The sequence below is a fragment of the Sceloporus occidentalis genome, unplaced genomic scaffold (assembly GCF_023333645.1).
Source record: "Sceloporus occidentalis isolate IW3139 unplaced genomic scaffold, rSceOcc1.0.p SCAF_2, whole genome shotgun sequence".
Classification (NCBI taxonomy): Eukaryota; Metazoa; Chordata; class Lepidosauria; order Squamata; family Phrynosomatidae; genus Sceloporus; species Sceloporus occidentalis.
Genome location: NW_028316982.1, coordinates 193,031,481 through 193,045,609, shown reverse-complemented (window position 1 = coordinate 193,045,609; position 14,129 = coordinate 193,031,481). Strand labels below are relative to the sequence as shown.

General features: G+C 40.4%; 1 protein-coding gene across 1 annotated transcript in view; it reads left to right on the top strand.

Annotated features, from left to right (window-relative positions):
- The window catches only part of CFAP47 (cilia and flagella associated protein 47), a 343,409-nt gene that overhangs the window by 295,540 nt on the left and 33,740 nt on the right, over positions 1 to 14,129 (top strand). Inside the window, exons 58-60 of the mRNA XM_089508424.1 lie at positions 5,304 to 5,463; positions 7,151 to 7,248; positions 9,846 to 10,007. Coding sequence (XP_089364550.1) covers positions 5,304 to 5,463; positions 7,151 to 7,248; positions 9,846 to 10,007 — 420 coding nt within the window. The remainder of the gene's footprint in view (positions 1 to 5,303; positions 5,464 to 7,150; positions 7,249 to 9,845; positions 10,008 to 14,129) is intronic.

Below are 14,129 nucleotides of genomic sequence, written 5' to 3'. Positions count from 1 at the left end.
GTAGTTTTGTGTGCCATTTATTCTTCTCTCTCAGAAAGCTCTGATGCCACAACAAACTAAAATTCCCAGAATTCCATAGTATTGACACATGGCATTTGGTGTTGCCAACCTGAATTATGTCTGCAGTGCAGATGCAGCCTAAATGGAACATTTTCTTCAATCCCACCTAATCACACACACACACACACACACACACCCTTGTCTGTTGGCTTCTACATCTCTTTCTCTCCCATTGGCTCATACACTCTGAAGAATTTGGTAAGGTTTCAGTTGTTAGGAGCTAAAAGATCCAGTTAATTAAGTTCATGACCACCCTGTTTCTTTCTGTCTTGGCTTCCCCCTCCTTTCATCCTTCTTTTCTGTTCCATTTTTCATGTACCTATTCTTCAGAACATAATACATTTAGAGCAATGCATCATTTGATGTGTGGGGCAAATGTGGCACCTGGTGCCATTCCTTGGGGCCACATTCTTTTAAAGTTTTACCTTTTCTTTTTTGTCTTTCCTTCACACACACACACTCTCTCTGAAAAAGTCCACTCAGAAATAATTCTCATTGAATTTAATGAGCATATGCACTTACACCAATATTTACAGATCATCAGCTGCCTTGAGTCCCTGTACTGGGAGGAAGGTGGGATATAAATATAATAATAATAATAATAATAATAATAATAATAATAATAATGTGTATTAGTACAGAGTGGGTAGACAAAGAAAAAGCACTGATTTGGTTGTACAAAAGCATGTTCTGCATATGCATGTGCTTAGAGGTATTCAAAGCATTTCTGATCAAAACATTTCTAATCAAACATTTATTCACTGGCTGATCTTTGTTGCCAGCCAATTAATGCTGGCTGTGAATCAGTAACCTCTTCCTCAAATTAGCACACCTTTCCTTAATAAACTTTAATATATGGGTGGGGACTGCTATGGACTGGGAGTCAAAGGGAGCCTTGAGAACTGTACCACTCCACCACAACCATTTTTTAAAAACAATAATGGCTAAAAGGGAGCAATTTCACCATGATTGTGGCCCTACCCAGTTCTTCAAGCCCAACGGAGGCTTCTGTTTTTGTAAACAGGAAGTGAATTAGAATCTGACTTTTGAATTACTTTCTGTTTTACAGAAGGCTTGTTTGGGTCCTAAAATGGTCATGCTAGAGCCAAAAATGTAGTATAATTGCACCCATACACTCACCCTCCCATGGCCATGTCCTGTGGGCCTTGTGAGCCTCTAAAATAGCCTGGATTGCATGAAGCCAATGAGGTATATTTTCCCACTTCTGTTTTATTACCATGTCTATTAACAAATGGTATTTGAAGGGAAAGCAAACAATGACATATTGGTGAGCAAAAAAAGGGATGTAAAACAATAACAAACTCAACTGAATGGCTTGTAAGATGGGATCCCATACTTTTGGGTAGCCTTTCCCAAAAAGACAGTTTCCAGATATTTCAAATCTAGTTATCCCTGGATAACAGTTGCACTAAGTGCCTTTTGGTCTTGCCAGGAACAAAATAAAACAAAATGGTAAAATGGCAAAAGAACACTTTTGAAAGTGCTAATATCAATGAAGTGCTAGTTTCAATAGTGACAACCTCCATACCATTCTCTGTAAATCTCATGGCCTTTTCTGGAAATCAGTGTGTTAGGTAATATCCACAAATAGTAACCAGGAAATGCTCTATGGATATTTATACTGGTGTTCCTGGTTAAAAAAAAGAAAAGAAAAAAAGAAGCACTTCAGATTTGTATTTGAATCATAGAATCGTAGAGTTGGAAGAGACCACAAGGGCCATCCAGTCCAACCCCCTGCCATGCAGGAAATCTAAATCAAAGCATCCCCAACAGAAGGACCACCACTAGACACATTTTCTTTTGATTTGGACCAGAAATATAATATTATAGTTCGATCAGAAATATTCTCAAAAAAGCAAATGCTGCTCCCTTCTGCCCCGAACCAGATCCTTGAACCTTCTAAGGCCTGCTGTGGCCAATTTAACAACTTCTTCGCGGATAAAACCTCTCGGATAAGCGAAGGTCTTGAAGCCAGCATTAGAGCAGAACCTAGAGTAGAGGTATCCAGAGCTTCCGCGGACTTAATTAGACTGGATCAGTTTGAGACTATTAGTACCGAGGATGTGGACAGGATCCTTCGAAGTGTTAGGAAGACAACATGCTCCCTCGATCCCTGCCCCTCATGGCTAGCGGCACAGGGGGGCCCGGTCGTAACCTCATTGTTACACCGGATCATTAATACATCTTTGAGGGATGGGCAATTTCCATCTAATCTGAAATTGGCCATAGTAAAACCTTTGTTAAAAAAGCCCTCCCTTGACCCCCTGTTGCATAACAATTATCGGCCAGTCTCGCTATTGCCATTTTGGGGGGTGATCGAGAGGGCGGTTGCTCTCCAGCTTCAATCGATCCTGGATGAAACGGATTATCTAGACCCATTTCAAACCGGCTTTCGGGCGGGCTACGGGGTTGAGACTGCCATGGTCGCCTTGGTCGATGATCTCCGTCTGGGCATGGACAGGGGTAGCGTGTCCCTGTTGGTGCTCTTAGACATCTCAGCGGCTTTCGATACCATAGACCATGGTATCCTTCTGGAGCGCCTGGTGGAGGTGGGTATCGGGGGCACTGCGCTCCATTGGTTCCGTTCCTACCTTTCTGGGAGGTTCCAGATGGTGCAGCTGGGGGACATGTGCTCCGATAAGAGGGCCCTTACATCTGGGGTTCCTCAAGGAGCCATCTTGTCCCCCATGCTATTTAACATTTACATGAAACCGCTGGGAGAGATCATCCGGAGACATGGGGCGCGGGGTTATCAGTACGCTGATGACACCCAAATAGTTTTCTCTATGCCTCCGACTGATGCAGTGACCGGGGATGGCATCTCTCCTCTCGTGGCTTGTCTGGAGTCGGTAATGGGCTGGATGAGGGAAAACAGACTCAGCCTGAATCCAGAGAAAACGGAAGTACTTGTGATAGGTTCTCCCGGTCCAGGGATGGCGGTAATTCCACCTGTCCTGAACGGGGTCACGCTCCCTGTGAAGGACTCGGTACGCAGCTTGGGGGTGCTCCTTGACTCGTCGCTCCACCTTACATCTCAAGTGGATGCGACAGTAAGGAGCACCTGTTATCAGCTTCGGCGGATACAACAGCTGCGTCCCTACCTGGGCCGGAGGGACCTAGAAACTGTTGTACATGCTCTGGTAACCTCTCGTTTGGATTTCTGCAATGCGCTCTACATGGGGCAACCCTTGTGTCATACCCGGAAGCTGCAATTAGTGCAGAATATGGCAGCCCGACTGGTCACTAATACATCTAGGGCCAGTCACATAACTCCAGTGCTTAAAGAGCTGCACTGGCTGCCTATTCGCTTCCGGGCGCAATACAAGGTGTTGGTCGTTACCTATAAAGCCCTAAATGGCTTGGGCCTAGGGTATCTGATGGACCGCCTCTCCCCATATAATCCGCCCCGCACCCTCAGATCATCTGGGCAGCAACTTCTAAGAGTTCCGGAGGCCAGGTTAGTTTCTACTTCTAGGAGGGCCTTCACGACCTCGGCCCCCAGCCTCTGGAACTCGCTGCCCATAGAGCTCCGCACAGCCACCTCCCTACCTCAATTTAAGAAGGGGTTGAAAACCTATTTATTCGAGCAAGCTTACCCCTGAATATTTTCCCCCCAGAATGTGTACTCACCTCCCCCCCCTCCTTTCCTCTGCCAATATTAGATGGGCATGAGGATGTAATGCTTTTTAATATGTCTAGGTTTTATTATGATATGGTTTTGTATATTGTAACTGTATATTGTACTGTTGGAGTTTGTTGTATTGTTAACCTTGTTGTGCACCGCCCTGATTTGTAGAAGGGCGGTATATAAATAAAACTTTTCTTTATTTATTATTTATTTATTTCTATGATTCTTTGTTGACATTTCTGTTAATATTGAGAGGAGAGAGTATTCACTTGTAACTTCAAGTCTACCTAGTTGTCACTATTTTGACTATCAGAAACTAATGCTTAAGCTGTTATGCTGTGTTTATATATATAATATATATAATAATATAGATTTATTTGAATCCTGCCCAATCACGGGGAATCCGGACGGCTAACAGCAGCAAGAAAATACAATACAGAAAATACAGTAAAATACAAATAATCCCTTCCCAATCCCCTGACCAATACTTAAACAAAACAAAATCAATAAACAATATAAATACAAAATCAATCAAATGAAGATATAAAAGCATTACAAATCAATGAAGTTCATAAATAATCCCTTTCCCAGTCCTTCAACACAGGTTCAAATCAAAACAATATTAACAAATTAAATATCAACATAACATAGTACCCAGAAGAAGAAAAAGGAAGAAGAAAAAAATATACCAAATACAATATATCAAAGAACCATAATCTAGGTAACTTATCAGGCATAATAAAATACATAATTGGAGCCCTGGTGGCGCAGTGGTTAAATGCCTGTACTGCAGCCATTCACTCGAAACCACAAGGTTGCGAGTTCAAGACCAGCAAAAGGGCCCAAGCTTGACTCAGGCTTGCATCCTTCCGAGGTCGCTAAAATGAGTACCCAGACTGTTGGGGGCAAATTAGCTTACTTGCTAATTAGCTTACTTGCTGTTCACCGCTATGATCTTTGGAATAGCGGTATATAAATAAAACAAATTATTATTATTATTATTATTATTACAATAAAAAGGGGACAATTATAGCAGTTCAAGGTTCATATAAGGCCAAACACACTTTGCACGACTGCCTGTTTCGCAGTGGACCTCTACAGAGATACAGGTGGGTGGGTGGAGGGCAAGGCAGAGGCGGGTGTACACTGCCTTCTCGTCCTCCAGAGCTTGCAGGTAGACCGATGGAATGGGTGGGTGTGGGAAGGCAAAAATGGAGGTTTTAAGGCCTCCAGTCCAGCCAACACCCCAGGAGCCTCCTCCTCTGCAGCTTGCAGGCAGACCGATGGAATGGGTGGGTGTGGGAAGGCAAAAGCAGAGGTTTTAAGGCCTCCAGCCCAGCCAAAACCCCAGGAACCTCCTCCATTTAAGAAATGACAAACAATCTTTAACTGAATTTTGTGGCATATTGATTTTGGTACCTGGCAGACTAAGGCACTCCTATAATCAGTTTTTTAAAAAAATATATTACATGCCAAAGTGTTGTGATTCAGAGAAGCTGATATTAAATATATATGACCAACATCATTCTGGAAGGATAGTGACAAATAATTTGCTTTACTATACAATATTTAATCGACTTCCCTTTTTTTAAAGGTATCTTTTTGCCTCCAAAAAGCAAGCTTGATATCCCAGTGCTATTTGCACCTTATTCCATGAAATTGTATGAAACTGTGCTTGTTGTTAAAGTTGTGAAAGCAGATCATGGAACCTGGTCTTATGATGATGCCATTGAATCAAGCAAAATATTGACCAGGTAATTATATTTAACACTGGGCATATAAGATTGATTACATTTACTGATTTTCTAATAATTGTTAGTTATTGTATGATTTAAGTTCATAATTTTAGTAGAACTTTTGCTATAAGTAGAGGTTGGGAAATCCGTTTTTACCCAAAGTCCTCCTGAACTCCCCACTTTTGAGACCAATGATATAACCCATGAATATGTTGAGGGACATATAACAAAGGATGTAAAGGGTGAGGCAAATAAAATGATGCCAAAGAATACTGCTGTTTTCTTGTCCAGTCATTCAAAAAAGATCAGAAGCAGTGCTGCAGCTAACAGAATAGACAGGACTGGTGCTTCTTTTAGCTTCTTCCAGGATGGACTAAGCTGTCACCTTTCACTGTTTTGCTCAGAGAAGAGAATGGCCCGTTATAAACGGGCACCCTGGGACGGACTCAGTCTATGCTAGGGTTAGAAAGGGGAGTCTCTTCCAGATGCCCCTAACCCTAGCATGGACTGAGTCCGTAACAAATGGCGGCGGCCGTTCCACACGGCCGCCGCCATCTTGACATAACGGACACTCTGCGTCCGCACGTCGCATGGTGGAAGTGATGCCGCGAGTGTGCGACTAGCGCCTCGCGGTGTCTCTTCCGGGGCCCAGAAAGGAGTGCGATTTTCACGCTCCTTCTGTGCAGCGTCCGGGAACCGCACGGTTTGGCTGCTGTGGTTCCCGGACGCTGCAACCGGCAGCGGCGCCAGACCACCGCTTCTCGGCGGTCTGTAATGGGCCAATGATTCCTATTTTGATACAGTACTTAGATTGACTCATGGATAAGTTGACCCAGGTTTTTTGGGTTGTTTTTTTAACAAAAATTTCTAGACTTATGAGTGTGTTTATGTGTGCGTGTGCGTGTGTGTGTGTGTGTGTGTGTATATATATATATATATATATATATGAGTATACACAGTAACAGATTTTTAAGAAGGCAACATAACTTTGACAATAATAAAGAGAGAAGACTCTGATATGAGGTAATTCTACTGATTTATTGATGATGATGATTGATTGATTGATTGATTAAATTCATCTCTGATTAAAATTAAGTTTTTAAAAATGGAACTTTTTTAGAGATTAAAAATAGAAACCAAAGGAAATATATGGAGCAACTCAGAAAGAGGCCCCGGGCTTTGCCAACGTTACCCAACCCACATAGACTGTTCAGATATTGCTACAAATGTTTTCTTTGTTAGATTTTACTCAGTACAAAATATATTTGGATTGTTCATAATTTGTAAATTAGAAAAATCTATTTTTTGCATACAAGCCTGAGGTTATTACACTACAGAGTTGTGGTAATGTAAAATCATTGGTGAGGGTGCTAAAAACTACATAAAAGGAAAGAAGACCAGTACTGTGCTGGGAACATAATAGTATGTATTTGTGTCCAGCTCCATTAAAAAAAATCTTCCTGTGGTATTAATTTCAAACACTGCTACTTTAATGTTTTTTCCCCATTTTTTAAAATGATAAATGTTAAAAAGACTATTCAGGATTCTCTGAAGCAGTGGATTTTTTTAAAGTAAGCAAATTTTAATGTGGGCATGCAAGAACTTCCAAAGTAATGTTGGGAAACTACATTGTTTTAGATCAATATTAATTCCATGAATTTTCCAGAATGACCATATTAATGTAGCTTTTACTTACATTTCTCAGCAACACTGTAATAACTAAGGATGAAAAAATCTTGGGGTTCAACTGGATCTACCCAATTCATGGAATCCCTGAAGCACCACCCTATAAATCTGCACCAGGTAATATGAGCAGAGAGATGATAATGCAAATAGATAAATAAATATTCAGATAGAATGGCATTTCCTGGAGACCTTAATATGATCAAATAAATCACCTTTTACTAAATTTATCTCTGTCCTCTAAATATCACTATTACCACATCCTTCCTTCTTTTTCTTATTGTGTGCCTTTAACTTGTTTCTGACTTACGATGACATTAAGATGAATCTATTATGAGGCTTTCTTGTCAAGTTTTGTTCAGAAGAGGTTTGTAATACTGTATTACCTTCCTCTGAGGCTGAGAGTGTGACTTGCCCAAGGCCACCCATTGGGTTTCCATGGTTGAGTGGGGATTTGAACCCTGGTATCCCAGGGTCCAAGTCCAATACTCAAACCACTACAACACACTGAACAATGAGGACACAAATCTTGTTACATTTGTAATTGATAAACTGAACTATTTGCCTCAGTTTATTCCAAGTTCAATAACAGTTTTTCGGGAAATGTTGGAAATGATTTGAAGGCACACAACAGCAATTGATTCCTTGGAGAGACTGAATGGTAGGTATGAGGATCTGGGTTTCTGAATAAAGATTCAGATTTAAACATGAGTTGAAGCAAATTGGCTCATCAGTTCATGTTGAAGTAGACTGTTCTCCACACCTCTAAATCAAATCCCAACCCAGTCTTGTGGTTGGTCCATGCTTCTTGCTCTCAATTTATTTCAAATTTTGGGTGGTATTTCTTTTTCTAATATAAGCATTTATATTAGAGCACAATCACAAAATTAATTTGTTCTTTCTTTGGGTAACTATTAAGAACATTGAGAATGAGTTTATAAGTTAATAGCCTCATAAAAACACACCATGTGGGCTAATAAGGGCACTTCAAAATGTGCTAGTCAATTATATAGAAATGTTTTCATCAAGGAATGAAAATGATAGTCTTTCTTGGTGGTCTTGATGTAATTGAATGGCTTATTGAAGAATGAAATTATTGAACTTAATGGAATAGGAAATATTTGAATTGTCATTGCTCAGATTTATTAAGGACTTTTGGTTTGAAGAAAAATGTCAATGTGATGTTAATTACAGGTTTCATTTCATTAGTTTGCACTTAAATTAATTAAAGATGGATTACTAAATATTGCCATCATTTTCTCTTTTTCTTTTTTGCATAACACAGCACCCACATCAAGTACTATATATCAAGTATTATATATTTGTATACTTTAAATACTTGGATAATTTGTAGAATGACATCAGTGCAAAACCTATTTTTGTCCCTGGGTACAAACACATGGATGTTTTGAAAGTGACTATAAATGTGTCCTATAACAAACACCTGGTACTTCACCATCCTACCATACATAAACATTGGTATCTATTTGTCTCTTAGCTTGGTAGCAATACAGATGAATTTAGTATGCCAGCTTCTCATATAAACCTATGGAAATATCTGGTGTATTAACAAGAAACTTTTGTAAATAACTTTAATAGAGCAATGGGGGAAACATAATGTGTGTCATCTGGAAAGGTTTTTTTTTATTTTTCCTTGTACAGACTGGAATGTTATTTTTATTGATTGTCTGATAAAGTTTTTATCTGTGTATCATAATTTTTTGGGAGGAAAGTAGCCCTACTATGCCTGGCCTCAGTAACTTCTCTGTGAGCCTTCTTTGATCAGTAACTTCTCTGTGAGCCTTAATACAGTGGTAAATTTGTGTGCATTTCAACCAATTTAAATAAATTGGCCCACATAATTCCAACAGCCCTTACTGTCAACTTGGACATGAGGTGAAGCTACCTAAGTTAAAGATGCAAGATGGCTTAAATATCGTAAAGTCACCACATTCTGTGGAATCGAAGGGTTTCATGGCCTGCATCCATAGTTTTTTTGTCAGTTTTGAGGCTATGTGACCATGTTCTAGAAGAGTTTCTTCCTGACGTTTTGCCAGCATCTGTGGCTGGCATTTTCAGAGAATATTCTGTCTGATCTTGGAAACTAAGTAGAGTCAGCCCTAGTTAGTACTGGATAAAAGACCACCAATGAATACCAGGTGCTGTAGACTATAACCTGAAAGAGACAGGCAGATGGGGGTGGCTTGTGGCTGGTCCAGGGGTGTGGTGTTTACATGGCACACACTCCTGGAGTACCTTGAAGTTGTCCTGGGACCCAAAACCAGTTGTGGAAGGAGTGGATCTTTTGGGACTGTGAAAGAAGGTGTCCTTGAGGCTGCAGTGTTATTGGGTTGGGAGCATCTTCTGGCCACTACTTCCTGCTGTCTGCTTCATCCCTTTGTTTCAGAAGGAGGAACTGACAATGAGCACTCCAGTAGGGATTGCCAGTGCTAAACTGGGCTTCCTGAAGTTACAGCAAGACCTCTAAAGGAGATCCCATCTATGTGAATTCATGCTATAGAATTATAGCAGCTAACATCAACACCTGTTGAAGCAGCAACACATTCAAATTCTGATGGAAAAATATGAAAATAGGATTGTGAGATCTTATCAGACTATATACAGCCTTTTAACATGGATCTGTGCTTATCTTTGTGATGTGTCTTAATCTGAGTCATGTAAATTAAGAAATAATATTGCACAATATTTTTTTCTAGTGGTTGTATGCTGCCAAGCCCGCAGTAGATTAGAAGAAAGGGTGGAAGTGCTATTGACTGGTGTGGTTCCTGGCGCATCTGGTTCACACATCACCCAAGACTCTTTAACTGTAGCTCCTTCTAAGAGTAATACCATTTATGATGGAGTTCAAGTGACTGAAGGTAAGGGGATAAACATATAGAAATTCTTTATCCTGAAAATAAGTCAGCAGGTGTACAGTTGTCACAAGTCTAAATATACACCAGGAAATTAGCCCAACATCTGTTCTGGGTAACTTGGTGGAAAATGTTATTAAAGATAATGTACATAGGAAGGGTCCTGCTAAAAAAGTATCAACATGCCTTCTGCTAAGGTGGTTTATATTTCATTATCTTTTTATTATTATTTGAGAATATCAATATATGTGGGCAGGGAGGATGTAGCAGAAGCTGTTTACTTGAGCTTCTGAAAGATTTTTTTTTTACAAAGTTCCTCATCAAGCACCCTATCCAGAAGTCAGGTAAAAGAAAACCTTAGGGAATGGTTATTGGTTATAGCACAGGAAAGAAAAAAATAGTAATTCATGGCGAGTTCTTGTGGTGGAGGCTTGCAAACACTGGGTTCCCCAGGAATCTGTTTTGGGTTTATTCATTGTGATTAGGGTTTTTAAACTTGTTCATGATCTGAAGTTAGGAGTGAGTAATGAGGTGGCCATGTTTGCTGATGACACAAAAAGATTTAGGGTAGGAAGATCAAAGACAAATTGTGAATAACTTCACAAAGATCTCTCCAAACTGAATCTTAAAATGACAAATGCCATTTGTTGTAAGCAAGTATAAAATTATGCATTTTGTTGCAAGAAGTCCCAGGTTCACATATACACTTATGTGAACTGTTATGTGAACTGTGTTCGTCATGGCTTGATATACTGATGGATAGCTCATTAAAAATGTTGACCAGTGTGTGCATGCTGTGAAAAAGGTAAATCAGTGTGCACACTATGAAAATGGTAAATAAATTCTTTCTGACATAACTAGAAAGGGAAACAAAGACAAAATGCTAATATCATGCTACTATTGTACAAGTATGTGCTGTAACCACATGGAACACTATGTACAGTTCTGCCTGAGCATTTGAAAAATGATTTTGCAGACTTGGAAAAGGTATGGAATAGGACAACCAAAATGATCAAGGACTTGGAGCAGCTCCCCCATGGGGAAATGTTGCAAGACATAGAAGAAGAATAAGGGGGAAATGATAGGCGTGTACAAAATAACACATAAATTGAGAAAATACTGTTTTCAGAGAAGCTGAGTGGTGGGAAATTCAGGATAGATAAAAGGAAGTATTTCTTCACACATACTTAAAGTGGATTTTGCAACTACATAATGTAGTGAAGGGCACCAACTTGAATGGCTTTAAAAGGGGGGGGGGGAGTGGACAAAGGGGAGGATGAGGCTATTAGTGACTACTAGTCACTGTGACCACATATTTCCTTCAGTATCAGAGTCAGTATGCCTGTTGCTAGGGAATACGTGTACAAAAGTGCCATTGGATTCATGTTCTGCTTGTATGGCATTGGAAGGGTAAGAGTAGAAGCCAAGTGGGGATCAGGAGACTATAGGCTCACCACCTGTGTTCTGATACTGTAGCTGGTTTATTAAAATGATGCAGACTTTGTCATTGTTTGCTATCTATTGGAAAACAGCCTGCAAAACTCCTCCCTGGGCTGCTCCCCACCTTGCAGATAAAGAAGGACAGGAAATAGATGAGTCTAGGGTGGGATGAGGGACAAGAGTAGTCCTTGTCTATTTGAAGTTGGGGAAGAAGAAAGATGATCGAGGAGAAGTATCTTTGTTGAGACTTTGGACACCCAAAAAATCCTCTTTTCATTTTTTCCCTTCAAGTATTAATAATAATAATAATAATAATAAAAATGTTTATTTATATACCGCTTTTCCAAAGTAGATCAAAGCGGTGTACAACAGGAAGTACAATACAAAGTAAAACAAACAAACAAACAAACAAACATAACAGGCCTCTCTCCCCCTCAAGATGGTGGCTGAAGGGAGGGCTTTTCTTCTTCAGGCAGGCAGTTGGAGCTAGCCTGCCTCTCTCCCCTCAAGATGGTGGCTGAAGGGAGGGCTTTTCTTCTTCAGGCAGGCAGTTGGAGCTAGCCTGCTTCTCTCCCCTCAAGATGGTGGCTTATTATTCTTTCCATCCCTAGATGCTAGACTGGGTTTTTCATGTTACTGGAAATATACGAATGGCTGTAAAATTTTGGGATACTCTTTCATTAGTCAGTTTTATAGTATTCTGTAATCTTCAAATGCATCTCAAGTGTTAGTGCAATATGGAGCCCCAGTAGTAGTTTCTGTAAAAGATCTTTAGCAATAGCAAGTACATTTCTATATATCAGTGCACTTAAGTAACCCCTAAGAAGTTTACAATGTGTAAGCTAATTTTATCATGTAATCTTTATCAATGAATGATGACTAATCTGAAAGGATGATATTCTCTCTTTTTATAAGTGTGTATTATTTTATAAAAGTTTGTTTAATGAAGTTTATATTTTCTGCATACATCTACTTTTGAATCTAAAGGAGAAGCCATATTCTAAACCTAAAAAAAAAAAAAGGGGGGGGGGGATAACAGTGTGTATAATATTTATAAGAGAAATAGGCAAAACAGGAAAGGAGGGATGTTTACACCTGTGAGGAGATCCAGGGTTTCAATCCTCAAAGTCAGCTGAAGTGCATCTGGATAAAAATTAAAGGGGATGGAAACGACAGGGATGTTATTATGGGAGTCTACTATAGACCCCCAGGTCAGACTGGGGAATTAGAGAATGCCTTTCTAGAACAGATGAGCACACATTCAGAAAGGAGAGATGTAGTAGTGATGGGTGACTTCAGCTATGCTGATATTTGCTGGAAATCAAACCAAGCCAAAACGTTAAGGTCTAGCAAATTCCTCACTTGCCTGGGAGACAATTTCATTGTCCAAAAGGTGGAAGAGGCAACAAGAGGATCAGCTATTTTAGATCTGAACCTAACCAACAAGGATGACCTGGTAAATGGGGTGCAAGTGGTGGGATCCTTAGGTGGGAGTGATCATGTTCTCCTGGAGTTTGTTATACAGTGGAAAAGAGAATCCAGGCATTGTCAGACATGCATTCTAGACTTTAGGAGAGCTGATTTCAGTAAACTTAGGGAAATACTGGGAATAATCCTGTGGTCAGGAATACTAAAAGAGAAGGGAGTTCAGGATGGATGGGAGTTTCTCCAAAGGGAGTTACTGAAAGCACAATTTCAAACTGTTCCAACAAGGTGGAAAAATGGGAGGTGTCTCAAGAAATCAGGATGGATGACTAAAAACCTTTCAGTGGAGCTACGTTTTAAACAGGGCATTATAAGAAATAGGAAAAGGGAGAAATCACCAAAGAGGGATTCAAACAAATAGTGAACGTGTGTAGGGGTAAAGTCAGAAAAGCTAAAGAGCAGAATGAGCTCAGGCTTGCTAGAGAGGTTAAGAATAAAAAGGGCTTTTTTTGGGTATGTCCATAACAAATGGAAGAAGGAAATGGTAGGGACTCTACATGGAGAAGATGGCGAAATGTTAACTGGGGACAGAGAAAAGACAGAATTACTCAACATCTTTGCCTCAGTCTTCTGAGAAAAGGAAAAGGGTGCTCAACATGAGAAAAATGGAGCCTAGGGTACAATAGGGGAGTCACAGCACAGAATAAATAAAGAGGTACTACGAGAATATTTGGCTAATCAAAATGAATTTAAGGCCTGGTACATATCTCCCCAAAAAGGTGGGCTGGAGGCAGACAGTTTTCCTGTGGGGGGACGCCCCAGCAGCCAAGCTGCGTGGCATCCCTCTGCCCCACAAAGAACCTGGAAAAACCGGGTTCTTCTTGGGACACTGTGTACACATCACGAGTGTGCCATTGGCGCACTTGTGATGTAAGCAATGTGCAGCGAAGTCTAAACGCTGTGCATCTCTTACTTCACGATGACGGTGACGGGAGACCGCCATTACACCACCGCCATGATGTTGTAGGGTTAGGGACCGTGCGATTGGTGTGCGGTCCCTAACCCTATAATCACCGCCTGGATGCCGCTTCTTGGTGGTATGTACTGGGCCTCTGTCTTCAGGACCAGATGAACTACATCGAAGGATATTCAAAGAATTGGCAAATGTAATCTCAGAACCATTGGCAATAATCTTTGAGAACTCCTGGAGAACAGGAGAAGTCCCAGCAGACTGGAGGAGGGCAAATTTTGTCTCCATCTTTA